A 14,973-nucleotide genomic window follows, 5' to 3' on the forward strand; every position below is an offset into this window, starting at 1 on the left:
AGCTCCCCGGCAAGCGGGCGGGATTTCAGTGGCCCCTTGTCCAGCATGCCTGCAGTGCAATGGGCGCCTGGAGCCCCATGAGGAGGTGGGTAGTGTAACAGAGCTCAGGTGGGACAGTAGGGGATGAGGCAGCAGAAGAAGGTGTTGCTTAAGCCAGAAGGATTCCCTAAGTCCCCCAAGGAAGGGCTGTTTGTCACCTGGGTTGGGGGGCAGGGGTTGGAGGGAGTCGGTCACCTCCAATGTGGGCCTGGTACCAAGGAGAGGGGCACAGGGGTAGAGCAGGTACCAGCCTGCGAAGAACAGGTATGAACTTCGATGGCACTGTGGTTGCTGGCTTTAGGGCCCAGGTCGGAGGTGGGGAATGGGGTGCCCTTTTAGTGCCCAGAGTGGTGTCTGTGGGATTGACCGAAAGTCTCCACGTTCCCAGTGTCATTCACTGCTAAAGCTGTGTCTGAGCTGAGCACCTGGTCTACCTGCCCCCCACTTCTACCCCGGACACCTGGGATCCCCTTATTTAGCCTCCTGTAATGTTCCCACAGCCACTTTCACTGCTTGGAACACAGCCCAGTCCATCTAGGAGAAAGAGAGAAGACAAGGAGTTTGCAGTCACATTCCTGTGCTCTCCCCACCAAAAAGGACACCCTTCCTGGGCCCAGGCTGGCTGCTTGCTTAGCACAGAGCTAGATCTGCTATGCCGCTCCAGCTGTGCCACAGAGGGACTTGGGGCAGCACACCCAGCCTCCCGGTCAGTGTTACACTCACCTGAGCATAAAGCAGGCGGTGGTCAGAAGGAAGACTAGGTCCCTGGTGGCAGAGCTGAGTGGAGAGGGCAGAGGTCTCAGGGGACAGGAAGTGCTGAGTGACGCTCACTGTGCTTACCAAGCCCTGCACCTGTGCCAGGGAGGAGGTGGGCAGGAGGGTCAGCGGAGACTCGGGATCACACAACCCCCCTGCCCGGCTGGGCTCTCAGATCTACTTCCCATAATGACCTCACCCAGCTCTCAGAGAACAGAGGCCTTGGATCCGGCACCAGCACCCCAAAGGGTGTGGTCAAAACCAGGACAAGGGGATGCCAGAGATGGCACAGGCCACGCTGGCATCCGAGGACCCAGTGCCCAGTTCAAGACTGCTCAGCTTCTCTTCCCTACAATGGGAGTGTGGCTTCCTGCCCGGCCTAGCTCTCCAGGTCTTGAGAGGGACAAAAATATAACAGGCAGAGGAATGCTGTATCACTATGCTGTTGTTCTTGTGACATTCTGAGCTCACAGCAGAGCCCCTGGCCCACTGGGGGAGCACCTGGTGGGGAGCCCCAGCGGGCACCAGCACAGCCTCTCCGGGGGCCTGCAGCAGGGTCCAGCAGCTCACACCCCACTCCTCCCGCAGGCGGCGCCGCAGCCCTGCGTCCAGGTAGCAGCTGCCTGGGGCGCCAGGCTCCAGGTTGCCTGCCCCAGCCGGACACACCTCAAAGAAGAGAAGTGGGAATGAGCCAGGGAGAGAGGCAAGGGCGAGGCTACAGGAGGACGGGACATGGACTTTCCAAAGGCCAAGGGCACAGGAGAGAGGTGAAGTGGTCAGGTCTTGAAGGGCAGGAAGGAAAGGACATAGGACGGCGAGAAAGGGGCTGGATGGTAAGGGGCTGGGGCCACTCAGGTTGGTAGATCAGAGATTTGGCTGGAAGGAGCTTAGAGGAAAGGATTAAGGGCTCCGAGGCTGGGGTCTAAATCCGCGCTTGTCCTGAGGCCAGATGCTTTGAATAGCTTCTGCGTCCCTTGCCCTGGGCCTTCTGCTCTCTTGCTCAAATGTACCCCTTTCTCCAGAACCCAGGAACACATCCTGCAGAGTACCAACTCGTGAACTTTCTATACCAGCAGCTCTTAACTTAGAGTCCTGCAAATGTCCCAGATAGTGAGCTAATTATAGTCGGATAGGAGGCTGTATGTTCCTGAGGAGACAATCCAAACTCTTCTAAGATCCCTGATCCAGAAGAGGCAAAGCCATACAGCTCTGATTCTCAGTGGATGGGCGGGTTTGCCTGTCCAGGCCAAGGCCTCTTAAGCAGGCCGAGCTATGAGAGATTTTCACCAGCTCAAACAGAGCGGGAAGCACCTTGGGCAGACAGGGACTGGCAGAGGCAACAGGAAGAGGTACCCAAGGAATACCTGAGGAGGTGAATGACAGCATTGTGACCAACTGGCCACCAGCGAAATCCACTCCTTCAGCTAGGACCTCAACAATGGTCCCCAGGCTTAGGGCTCAGGGATCTAAGACTGGGCCATGGGGAGAGGGGAGGCTGGTGAGCCAGGTGGACCCTAGGGTAGCCCCAGGCCAGTCCTAAGGTTCCTTTGCCCCGGAAGTTCAAGTCCATCCTGGAGCTAGAGCAGTGTTTCCCAGGCCACCCATTACGAGTACGCCCCTCAGACCTTCCCCATGAGTCATGGGGTTTGGCCGTATGGGACTGCCCACATCGGGCCACACCCAGACTAGACAGGGCCATGCGTGTATGAAGGGATGCTTCTGTCTGCTCCCCTCTGAGTGTTCCGGCATCTGTGTGCGCATCTACAGATCTATGTGTGTCTGTCAGTGTGTCTGTAGAGGTGCATGCCTGCGGGAAAGAGGACGGTGGTGGACAGCCATGCTGACATCTGCATGCCCGTGTGTGTGTGTGTGTGTGTGCGCGCGCGCGCACGCGCGCGTGCGCACACACACACACCTTAGCGGGGATGACACTTGGTAGATGTCTTTTTCCCAGGACAATGAGGGCTTAACTTGACCTTGGACAACTGGGCCTGCCCTAACCTCAATGCTGACCTCCCACCTCCCCAGCCCTCTGGAGCGTCGTCCTGCCTCCTGCTCACCTTCTCCTGCCCTGTCCCTCCTTCAGCCTGGTCAAGTCTCCCTCCACCTGCCGGGAAGACTCCCTCAGCCCTTACTTGCCAACACCTCAAGGTAGAGATGATGAAAAGGGGAGCAGCAAGCAAGCATCTCAGACCGGCTTCCCTTTGCCCATGAAGGGGAGGCTGCCTGCCTCCAGGAGGAGCGCAGGGTCATGACCTGGGGGGAAACAGCCATAAGCTCAGGTCCCAGCACCACCACTCAGCCTCAATTTTCTCATATGCAAAACGGGAAAGCAGCAGTACCAACCTCACGAGGCGGTTGTTTGTGACAATTAAGTTAACTGAGATAACGTACCCAGGGGCCTCCGCACAGTGCCTAGCCTGCGGCAGCTCCCGCTTTCATGTCATCATTAGCTCATGCCTCGACCCTCTGCTCTTTCTGTGCGCCCCACTGCATGACTCATTAGGTCCCAGTCTGCCTTCTCTGCACCTGCCTGTGTGAATCGAGGCTGCCAGCTCACCTGAGGGGGTGGGGGGAGCACACAAGGTGCATACTCAGACAGGGAGAGAGCTTCTGGGGCTGGGAGCCCCCACTGCCAGGGAGCCTGAGAACTGTGCAGGGGAAGGGGAGGGCTCCCGGCTCCCTCCTCACCATCTGGAGAAAACGGCGGATGCGCTGGGCGTCCTGTGCCCGGAACACATGCCACACGGTGCTGACCTGGCTGCCTGGAGACCAGAGCCCCTCCCCGTCCAGGCCTGAGAAGAAATCTGAGGGAGAAGACAGCTCAGGAGAGCCCAGGAAAGGCAGACACAGCACCTCACATCTGCAGCTTGTCCCCTCCCCTGCTTCCGGCCGAGGACCCACCTTTCTGCGCCCGGTGCCAGGCAGGCAGGGGGGCTTCAGCGCGTACTAGGACACTGACAAGGTCAGTCACCTCCACACAGAGGTTCTTGGTCCCCAGGTGCCCACGGTGTGGGCTTACACCTGCATGGAGGTAGAGAAAGGACAGCTGGGAACGGACCCCAGGACCTTGGCACAGATGCACATGTGCTCAGAGGTTATAGAAATGGGGGGCAGGGCACAGAAGTAGAGTGGGCACTCACCATAGGCTGCCCACAGCTGGGGCTCCAGTGGACGCAGAGCAGGGCCCGGGGGGAGGTAGGAAGCCAGGTTGAGTTTCCCATGTTGGGCACAGTACTCTGGGAGGGGCAGGCTGGCGGCCAGGTTCTCCACCCTGTGAGAGAGGGGTCATGCCCAGCAAGCTCAACCCAGGCCACCAGAGACGTCATCAAAGCCCCCCACTACTGGGGTAACTTCCAGAGGCAAGTGCAGACTGCCAAGGGTGATGAAAAGGGTAAGGAGGAGAGGAGGGATGACAAGGGACCGGGCAGCGACTGGAAGGGAGGGCCAGCCCGTGTACCATACACACCTGCTGATGTCCTCGTCCCCCAGAGATCTGTGCAGCAGGAGGACCGAGCTCTCAGCTGACTTTGGGCGAACTAGGCGGGGACACAGAAAGGCCGTTGCCCATGGAGGAACCTCCTTGGCCCTGAGGCTCTGCCCCGTGGCAGCAACAGAGTCCCGTTTCTGCCCTGGGCTCTGCTCCCAACTGCCCCAGGGTCACTCTAGGACTCTGCTGCCACCTGGCTCTGGCTCCCAGCTCCTTCTAGCCCCCATCAAAAATACTTACTCTCAGGCCGGGAGAATCCCTCCCAGAATGCCGCACTGCCCAGGCTTATAGGCTGGGGAGGCCCCAGAGGGTGCAGCGCCTGCACCTGGCCTCCAAGCGCCTCAAGAGCTTCTGTGCCCCACAGGTTGCCTTGCAAGGTCCTCTGAATCCCTGACACCAACACAGGCTGTAGTGGGGAAATAAATGAAGACATGGGAAGAATGGATGGGCTGGGACGTGTTGTAGGGCGCACCAGAACAGCCCGGAGACCAGGCCCTGCTGCCCCTTCTGGGTGACAGGCCAGGTCTGCCTGGGCCTAGCGATCAAGGCCCTGAGGGTAGGCCAGGCCATGAGAGCGGGAAGTGGGGAGGTGAGGAGCCTCACCTGGCCCTGCCTCCAGTGCTCCTGGAAGAGGTGGAAGCCTCGCCGAGGCCTGGGCTCGTGCAGCCACAGCAAAGCCCCGGGGGGAGGCAGCCGGGGCCGCACCGGCGAGAGTGGCAGGCCCAGGCCTTTGCGCAGGCCCGGCCCAGCCCGCAGCCCTGGCCCCAGGGCCTTCTCCTGGATCTTCCGTTCCACGACCTGTGCAATGATGCTGTCCAGGATGTTGGTGATGCGGTCGTCCTGTGGGGAGGGGGGCGTGGAGGGCAGGAGAGCTCAGGATCCCCCGGACCCCCAGGGAGGGCCCACCCAGCCTCTATTGCCAGGCCCCCAGCCCACCATCCTCCCCGCCTGCCCCTACCCCCACACCCTTGCTCACACTGGGCAGGGCAGGAGTGACGGGGGCAAAAGCCATATGTATCCGCTCATGCCCCAAGCAGAGTTTGACAGCAGTGGAAGCCAGCAGCTCACAGAGAGAGGGACAAGGCAGGGGCGCTCGGCCAGCACGGTCCTGTGTCGGGGTCTCTGTGGAGTCCGGAGCCTCTGCCAAGGAGAACAACCGTGAGGGCTTCACCTTCCTCTGGAGGCTCCATTGCCCACGTGCTCTTCCCTCCACTCCCGGCCGAGCCTGCTCTCTCCTCGCTGGCATTGCCCGGCACAACTCTGCTCTGGCTGCCCTCACCTCCTACCACCAGCTTCCCCGCTGGCAGCTCCAGAACGTCCCCAAAGAGGGGCTTAGAACGGGGTTCTGGCTGGAGAGGGGTTAGGAGGCTTATCCTAGGTTTTATTTAGATTTGTTTTCTCTGGAGCGACTTGAAAAGAGTAACGGCGATTGGGGGATGAAGGGTGGCTAAAGCGATTTCAGTCTCTCCTGAATGTCCCCACCCTGGCCCAGCACCCTCCACACACCTGAGTCTGAACGAGGGGCAGTGGCCCACTCACCCTCTTTGATGTCCTTGGTCCTGTTGGTGTCCCCGTTGCAGGAAGGCTGTGGAGTTGGGGCAGTTGTCTCCGTCGACCTCTTCTGCTAAACCCATCCACCACCCCCCAGTCCAACCAGAGATTTTAAAAATGGCAAACACAACTCAATCCAATTTAACCCACATGTATTAACAACAGACTTTTGTGAGTCCTAAAATCACGTTTACAAGGAGCAAGATGTTATATGATATAACATTAGGTAGAAAAAACTTGTTCTGGGAGGGGCAGGCTGGTGGCCAGGTTCTGGAATTCCATGTAGTATGGTCTAAAGTATACAAAAATAGACTTGAATAAATATATAGGCAAATGACTGCTGTCAAAATGATCATGGTGGTGTTATATGCCATTGTCATTTTCTTCCTTATACCTGTTTGTATTTTTCAAATTCTCCACCACGAGTACTTAGCATGCTGTCCGGCATACGAAATGCATTCAATAAATGATTTCTTGAATAAATGATTTTTATCATAAAAACATGAGCTTCATAAAAGCTGTACAAAATGCACGTTGAACACCTGCTACGTGTTAGATGCAGAGAATGCTGAGAAGGGAGGCCACGGTCCTCCAGCGAGAGCTGGTGCCTGGGGCGTGGAGAGACAGGACACGCCAAGGAGCAGCTCTAGAATGATGCAGCAAGTGCTAAGCTGGAAAACGCACAAAGTGGGTAGCAGCTCTGGGCAAGCAGAGTGAGGACTTCTGCTGGGTGTGGGGCAGGTGGGAGTAGAAGCTAGTGCTGGCTCCGTGGATCTTAAGCCTCAGGGGCGTGGGGGAAGTAGCCGGATTTCACCAAGCCTCTATGTCTCTCTTGAGTCCCATCGAAAGAAAGGGGCCAAACCTGGCCAAGGTCAGTAATTTGCAGACACGCTGCCCGATACTGGGGCCCACTGGCTAGGGCTTTGTCACCTGTCCCATGCTTCTTACCTGCTGGCCTCCATCCCCAGGGGCCCACACCTGGGCATCAGCTTGGCAGGGACAGTGGCCCCGGATCTCAAACTTGCCCCAGACCTGGTGCATTGCAGTGCTCAGTTCTGCCAAAGCTGGGAGGGAGGAAGGGAGATGGAGTTTGGCTGTCAGTGCAGATAGAAGGCCACCTTGTGCTGCTTGTCCTCACCAACCAGGAGGGCACGGCACTGGGCTGAGGGACACCCAGACAGGAATCTGTTCTCCCCCAGGACTCACCCCCTGCTTGCCCCACCTCCTCCAAGATGGCTCACCTTGGCTGGAGACAAACTGGGTGAGCCTCAGGGAAGAGGCGCTGTGCCCAGACTCCTGGGCACACTCCTCCGTGGACTGCTCTGGAGAGCCTGTGGGGTAGGAAGGTCAGGAAATCAAGGTAAGCACAGGTTAAGGTCAAGGAAGAAGAATAAGGGCATGATATCTAAATCAGGGACTCGACAAACTGTAAAACGTCGGCTTTCTGGGGCACTAGGGTTCAACCGTGACATAGTATACTTTGCTTGCAGAAGGCAGAGCCTTTAATATGCTGATATGCATTGCAAGGCTCCAAAATGATCATGTAGAATACAGTGTTCCAAACATTTCTGACCCCGAAAATCTTTTTTGGCCACGTCTACTGGAACACTGGGAAATTCCAAGACCTCAGGTGGCCGAGTCGACCCACGGAAAAAAAAAAGCTGAGAACTGTGAAAAGAACAGGACTTGGAATCAGAAGACCAGAGTCTAAATCCTGGACCCAATACTTACTAGCTGTATGACCTTGGACAAGTCACTTAACCTCTCTGAGTTTTTCTTATCTGGAAAATGGAGGCAAAAATACCCACCTCACGGTGTTGTAAAGGTTTAAAAGGTACAAGCTGAGCAAAGTGGGAGGCATAGAGTAGGCACTCGACTCCTTTTAAGGGTAGGCAAGGACACAGGTGTGGCCCTCTGACCTGGGGAGAGGGAAAGGTCTGCTCTATGGGGCATTGGGCAGTGGCAGCTGAGGCTGAAGCTGAGGCTGGGGCGGGGGAGGGAGGCTTTCTTGGGAAGAGGCAGCCAAGAAATGGCCACAAACTTTAGAGCAACCCTCCCTTCCTGCCCTCCCACCCTCGGCCCCCAGCTCCCTTCTTACCTGCTTTCTCACTGACCCTCCCAGCGCCTGCCTTGCGACCACAGGCCACACACAGCCGGTGGCTGCAGCGAGGGCATCTCCAGTGGGTGTTGAAAAGTCCATGGTGGCAGCGGCTGCAGCAGCCTGCAATGGCCTGGTTGTCCTCTACCCTGGCTGGCCCCTGGCCTGCTGACCACGGGAGAGAACAGGGTCAGAGGGGGCTCGGGCCACAGGCCCCTTTCAAGGTCCTTATGTAGGAGGACTCTAGGCAGGGCTGGGGAAAAGCAGGAGCAGTTTCTACTGAGAGGCCACCCCAGAAAGGAGACGGCCCCCTCACAGATACCCCCACTTACTCAACAGTCCCTGGAAAGAACCTCCCACCGCACCCCTGTCTCCAGCAAGCCTTCCCAGGGACAGTGCAGGCTCCATCTCCCGGGTTCCTGCCCTCTCGGCTCTGAATTATGAATCTAATCTACACAACTTTCAGCCACACGCTCCCTCCAGAGGGAGCTTTCTCCAGGGGACTTCGTATCAGAAGAGGAAACCTTGGGAGGCCATCCCTTTCCTCACCCGGAGTCTCAGACGAGGCTCTCACTGGTAGGTGCAAGATTGCCAGTGAGCAAGTGTTCATTTACTCATTCAACAGACACCTTGTCCTGTCCCGGGATGGGGGCTGGGATTCAGCGCCAATCAGGACTGCACGCTTGCCCTCCCAGTGCTCACATTCCAAGGGGAGATGGACTTATAAACATGGCAATGGTGAAGGCAACACAGGGCGAGTGCTGGGGTGTGAGAATGAGACGCAAGGCTGAGGGCGGGGATGGTGCGGGCCGGTCCACGAATGAGCCCGAGTGATGAGTAAGTTTTCATTCACCAGGTAGAAAGGGAGGAGAAGGGCCTTCCAGACAGAAGGAACAGAGAGTGCCAAGGCCGTAGGGGATGGACAAGCCCAGTGAGCAGAGGAGGATGTGAGGGCCAGACTGTGATGCTGTGTACCGGGAATCCAGGCTCAGGGAGTGGCAGGGGCTGATGAAAGGAGCTGAGACAGGAGGGAGCCACCACTGGGCCTCCACCAGGAGGGGTGGACCACAGGTGTGTGTTTTCGAACACACTGCTCTCGAGGTGCCGTGAAAGGGATGCGGGAGGGAGAGCCCGAAGCCAAAAGGACTTCACAGTCTCGAACATCAGCCCAAACTCTACCAGCCTCCTAGGGCCCGCGAGCTTCGCCACCCAGGAAGCCTTCCTCACGCGCCAGCCCCCAGGGAGCTGCCCCGCCTTCCACTGCTCTCGCAGATACTTGGCACTCAGTCTTGTTTCCCCAACAGGCCCAAGAGCTCCTGGGCTGGACCAGATTTTACACATTCCCATCCCAACCCCACCCCACCCCCCCACCCCCCGACCCTGGCCAGAAACTTCAGAAAGCGTGATGACTAAGAGCCTTAGCCAGGAATAAGGGCAAAGCAGGGCAGCAGTTCTCCTGAGCTGGAGGCAGTGCAGGTGGGAGGGAGGGCCCCACACTCTGCAGGCCCCGTGCTCCTCGCGAAAGCACCAGGACCTCCTGGGAGGCTGAATGCCTGGGGATCCTGCTCACCTTCCCGCTGTGCCCAGCCCAGGGCTTCCCGCTCTCTGCGCAGCAGACGGCACAGTCGGTCCCCCAGACCACTTAGCAGGTGCTTGGCGAGGCCCACACTGAGACCAGCCTTCGGGCCAGACCCTCCTCCCTCCTCCGAGCTGGCTGCCAGGTCGTCCTCCTGCTGCTGCTCCCCTCCTAGAGACAATCTAGAGACAGGGCAGAGGAAAGTGAGAAAGGTGCCCCGAGGGGGAGGCTATGGGGGCATCCAGGGGGCAAGGGCTCACCTCGGCACTTGCTGGGAGTGGCAGGCTCGCCCTCCCACCTCTCCTGCCACCTGGGCACAGCTTTGGCACTGAGGGGTGCCTGCCGGGGTAGCTGAGCAAGGAGCACCCTGATGCCCTGGATCCTGGATGCTGGTCCTGCCATCCTGGGGTCCTGAGGAGACAACGCAGCTGGTCAGGAGTCTGGGCCTCAGGGCTCAGGCAACCTTCAGGCCGTGGCTTAGCGACCAGCGGTCCTCAAGCAGAACCGGCCCAGCCCCAGGCCCCGGCCCAAGAGGCCTGACCTGGAATCAGTGAGAGTGGACCAGGCAGCTAGAAACATCACCAAAAAGGCTATGTGGGGAGCTCGGCAATGCTGACATGACTGACGGGCCGAGAGGAGGGGTCTGGTGCGCTGAGCCCAAGGCCGGGGCAGCTGGGATGATGGTCCTGACCCAAGCACAGGATCCAGCTAGTATAGACTTTGGATAGCTCAGCCATGGGCTTAGCGATGCCACTGGCTGCGTGACCGTGCAAGGAGACAATCCCAACGTGGATGGAGGGCACCGGAAGGTGAGAAGGCTGGAGAGTTTCAACACAGGCCACAGGTGCAGTAACCCAAGAAGGCAGAGGGGCCAACAGCTTCCCAGCCCAGGCACAGGCCTGGAGAGCGTGGACAGACCCATGCCAGGTGCAGGGTGCTTGGGCAAGGCCATCAGGAGAGTCCAGATCCAGGCCCAGCAGTCGCAGTTCAGGGGGCTGAGAAACTGAGGTGATCGCGAAGAACTGAGGCTGGGGCCGGCAGCACCAGTGCCGTCCATGAGAGGCACAGCATGACAGAGGGGTCCAGCATGTGCCCAAAGCCCTGACACTGGCAGAGTCCAAACTGAGTTTCCATGATCCAGCTGGCTAGGAGACAGGTGTTTGTTCCTGAGGCAGGACAGGGGCGCTTCGGGAGAAGCATTCCCCAAGACGGGATTTGTAATACAGACAATCGTGAACATTTATTGAGTGCTAAGTGCCGGAAATTCTCCAAAGCCTTTTGTGTAAATTATATCATTTAATCTTTGCAGCAGTCTTTATGAGGTAGGTGCTGTCTTTATCCCCATGTTATAGATGAAGAAATTGAGGCACAGAGAGGCGAAGCAACTAGCCCAAGGCCACACAGCTACCAGTCAGCAAAGCCAGGACCCAGGCACTCTGACTCCAGAGCCCAAGCTCTGAACCATGTCATTACACTGCCACCAACACACCATGGCTTGGGAGGAGGCAGACGGAAATAGAAGCTACTTGCTAGAAGGCTCTGGTCTGTAGGTGCTGAGGAACTCTCAAAGGATACTGGGTACGATTTACTCATAAAGCACCAGCTGACCTCTTTGCGAAGCCTAGTTTGGGCTGCCCCTCCCAAGTAGGGCCCCCTGCCCCCTTACCTCTGTGGTCATCTCGGTGTTCTGCCTCTGCCTTGTTCCGCAAGGATGAGTCCAGGACCTCCTGCCAATCTCTGGCCCCCCGCCCTGCACCGTCTGGGAAGGACTCAGGGGGGCGCTTGGCAGCTGGGCTACCCTCCACCCCCTGGACCTCAGGGCTGCTTGCCCTCTTCAGGGCACGAAGTGGGACAGCCAGGCTTTCCTCGTCCTCAGGGCAGACACCTGGGCACCCGAACTGCTCAGAGTGTCGCGTGAGCCATGTCTTCTTCAGTTTGGTGTGGTGGCTGGGCGGGCAGGCCCTGAGACCCAGGGCCTTGTTTGCTTCTTCGCTGGATTCACGGGGCTCCCTGGTGTCCCCCTCCAGGCCCTCCTGGCACTTCCCACAAGGGCCTTCATCTCCAGCAGGTGTGTGGGATGAGTAACAGCCCACCTGGGTGGTAGGAGGCCCAGGAGAGGGGCATCTTGATGTGGCTGATGACCCCAGCTGGCACCCAAGGCCCCCGCTCCCAGGTATGGTCCAGACGTTGCCAAGCGTATGAACCAGGCCTGGGGGACATGTGGGCCAGGGGGTCCGGGGAATAGTATCTGGATGCCCCAGGAGAAGTGGGCAAAGATTCTGATGCCTGCTGAGGCCTGTCTCTCTATCCCTCTGGTGGAATGAAGGACACTCTGCCTCCCTATTTCTCTGGAGAGGCCCACTAGGGGCTGAGCCCAACAACCCAGGTTCCGCAGTTGCCAAAGGCTCCTTTGCCAGCCTGAGAATGCTCGGATCCTTATGGTAAAAACCCTAAAGAGAGAAGAAAGGATTAAGCTAGCACTGACTTTGTTCCCAAGGCTTAAAAGAACAAACTGATAACCAGCAGGTGTGCATCTGTATGGCCTTAAGGGTTGTGAAAAATACAGAACTCATGTACTGATTATTAGGCACTGCTCCTAAACGTCACCCCCATTGTACTAGCCACCCCCAGGTCATCCCCCAGGATTTCTCAGACCGCCCCACAATCCAGCAACTAAAGGGGTAATATCTGGCACAGCCAAAGGTCCTCCGGGGTCTATTCAGATTGTTTGATGCCCTGTACTATACTGGTTTTAAAATAATTTAGATCTCATCCCTTCAGCATAAGGGTCACCTGTGGAGGAGATGCCCTGGACACAGGCCAAAGGGCTACCTGTACGTTCCTTTCCCAGTTAGAGGGCCTAGTCTGCCTCCCACCTTCCCAGGACAAGACCACATATTCTGAGGTCCCAGTTCCCAGGGCCTTGTTCTGAGTGGACAATGGGTAGGTCAGTCCCTGAAATGGCCCGAAGGCAGGGGAGGCCTAGTGAGATGGAGATGCTCAGAGGAAGGACTCTGTCTGAGCTGACAGGCTCTTCTGCCTGGGTGCTGCCTTATCTTCTCGTCAGAATGGAAGGGTAGTGTGGTATGGCCCTGGCAGAGCTGCTCGAGGACCACCGTGTGACCTGAACTCCAGGTATACGCTCTGTTCCAACACTCACCTTGCTGCCTAAGCTGAAAGCGGAGGGCACTTTGGGCTGACCCCCGGAGTACATCCAAGGGTGCGGGGCCAGAGGCCAGTCACATGGACGCTCTGGGGGCAGGCCGGACACTAGGTAAGGTGGCAAGCAGGTGGGCACCCAGAAGGGAGCTCGCTCCAGGATCTTGGTCTCCAGAAGGAAGGGGCAGTGCAAGGGCCGGAAGGCCACAGGATCACTTTTTGGATGGCCACCACTATGCTCAGGAATCAGAGGGCCATAGCGAGGTGGACATGCTGACCCACAGAATGCCAGTGGATGGGTGAGCATCGCCTCCTTCCAGCGCAACCCGTCCTTGCTGCCCAGCCAGCTGGCCTTCCTCTCCCCATTCCGGGGACCTTCACCCTCCACCAGTGGGAGCATGTCTTTGGGGCCATGGGGGAAGCCAGGGGGAAACCAGGAGTCTGGGGTGCTCAGGACACCCCTCCAGAAGGGAGCAGGCTCTCCCAGGCACAGTGCCCCACGGTGCAGGCCATCTCGTGGCAGGGCATCTGACTCCCGTTCCACGATGCCGTTCTCAGAGGCTGTCTTCTCCCAGGCTGGAGTGTCCTTCAGGAAGCTGGGCATACTCTCCATCACTCTCCTGCCCTCATGGGGCTCTCCCAGAGGGGGGTCCCTGGAGCATAACCACCAAAGCATGAGCTTCTTAGACCTGCCCCAGTACCCTACCACCTGGTAGAGAGTGAGCACCGCCCTGGCAGTACCAAGGCGGCTCAAACCAGAAAGGCAAGTGCCAACGCACAGCTGGGCTCCATGCTGACTGCCCACATGTGACTCGAGGACCCGCCTGGGTGGTATGATGCATGTAGAAGGTCACCCCTTGCCCCAAATACCTGGGATTTGATAGCCCTTCCGCTCCTGGGCCAGAGCCCCTTAGCAGAGCCTGCTATTTCTGGGAAGACATGCTTCCCTGACCCTAAAACTTGGACACAAGCCATGGTGAAGGACAGGAAGCAAGAACCCAAATGGTGAGCTCGGTGGAAGACACCGCACTGGGGAAAAGAAGGCTGGACTCTGGCTCTGACTTGGTCATCAATTATGTCACCTTGGGCAAGTCATGTCACTCTGGTCCTCAGTGAGCCATTGTGTAAATCAGGGCTTGGAAAGCAGCAGTCTCAGAGGCCTCTTCCCACATTGCAGTCTGGTTCTGGGGATGCTGCCTGCCCACCCCCACCCCTCAGCCACACCCAGACTTGTAGGGGTGAGAAGGGCAGGCAGGGCAGGCCGGAGTCACTGGGGAAGCCGCCAGACACGGCTGTGGGCTGCTATCGCTCCGCACACCTGCGCAGCCCCGTCTCTGCCTCTTTCCAGCGCTCTACAGTTTCTGGGTTTCTGAAGCACAGTCCCAGGACAACTGCTGGGGGCTGGGATCTCCACCGCGCTCACAAAAAAAAAAGAGTGAGAAAGCACAGGAGAAGAGGATTAAGAGGCTTCAGCTGGGATGGGTCAAGCTACCCCTGTCCAGCCAGCAGTGCCAGGGCCATCGGCGGCTGCTGTAACTGCAGCCTTTCGGGGAGGTGGGGTGGGGGCAGGGAAGGAGGCGGGGAAAGCGGGCTGCGCCCCAGAGAGAGGCAAAGGAGGGAAAATTGAACTTGTGTGCAAAGGACCGGTATGACAGGTGGCACCAGAGCCGCAGCGCTCTCTCCGCGTGCCCCCTCAGCCGACTGGGTGAAGCCTCTGAAGGGAGGTGAGGGAGCCGAGACAGGACGCTCGGCTTTTCTGGGGCCACCGCTCCGACGCGGTCCAGTCCCGTAGGGCCCCCTAACTTCTTTCGGATGTGTGGCCCAGCCCAGAGGAGCACGGAGAGCTCGCTCCCTGCTGCGGCTGGGGCTCAGCTCAGAGCGTCCCCAAAGGCGCGCGCCTGGCTCGCCCTCTTGGCGCTTACCTGGGCTTCACCGGCCGGGCGCAGCGCGGGCGGAGGCAGTCGTCGGGGCTGGCGCCGGAGTCCCGCTCCCCATGGGCTGGCTCTTGAGCCTCGCGGCCGGCGGGCGAGGACTTGTTTCCCCGCGCTCCGTGCTCAGCGAGCTGGCGCTCTCTCTCCCCCGGGGCGGCGGGGGTGCTCTAGGGCCGCAGGTTGGAGGGGTCGGACTCCGGGATCTGCAGGATGCGGCACACGGCGCGGATCGGCCGCACCAGCTTCTGGGCCAAGGCCGTGGGTTGCGCCATGGGACGCGGAGACTCCGTGCTGCGCCGCGGGGAGGGCCGGGCCGGGGCTAGGGAGCGGTGCCCCCCGGAGGGAGAGAGGGAGCCGGGCCGGGGGGAACGCG

The 14,973-nt window shown here is 58.8% G+C and overlaps 1 protein-coding gene across 5 annotated transcripts; it reads right to left on the reverse strand.

Annotated features, from left to right (window-relative positions):
* Positions 1 to 6: 6 nt before the first annotated feature.
* HR (HR, lysine demethylase and nuclear receptor corepressor) lies at positions 7 to 14,918 on the reverse strand. 5 transcript variants are annotated; one of them, XM_025044240.1, is made up of 19 exons: positions 14,592 to 14,918; positions 12,671 to 13,322; positions 11,177 to 11,960; positions 9,771 to 9,921; positions 9,505 to 9,692; positions 7,935 to 8,099; positions 7,078 to 7,167; positions 6,785 to 6,900; positions 5,825 to 5,906; positions 5,262 to 5,425; positions 4,889 to 5,125; positions 4,526 to 4,691; positions 4,265 to 4,334; positions 3,939 to 4,069; positions 3,700 to 3,819; positions 3,487 to 3,602; positions 1,297 to 1,461; positions 763 to 891; positions 7 to 573 (listed from the first exon to the last, which is right to left on the reverse strand). In XM_025044240.1, the coding sequence occupies exons 2-19, from the start codon at positions 13,280 to 13,282 to the stop codon at positions 511 to 513; spliced, it is 3,549 nt and encodes a 1,182-aa protein (XP_024900008.1). In that variant the 5' UTR covers positions 13,283 to 13,322; positions 14,592 to 14,918; the 3' UTR covers positions 7 to 510. The 5 variants fall into 5 exon arrangements, with proteins under 5 accessions (XP_024900008.1, XP_024900001.1, XP_015441938.1 ...); XM_025044233.1 differs by having other exon boundaries at positions 5,825 to 5,909; XM_015586452.2 differs by having other exon boundaries at positions 7,935 to 8,102.
* Positions 14,919 to 14,973: the final 55 nt, after the last annotated feature.

Source organism: Pteropus alecto, unplaced genomic scaffold (assembly GCF_000325575.1).
Source record: "Pteropus alecto unplaced genomic scaffold, ASM32557v1 scaffold160, whole genome shotgun sequence".
Lineage (NCBI taxonomy): Eukaryota > Metazoa > Chordata > Mammalia > Chiroptera > Pteropodidae > Pteropus > Pteropus alecto.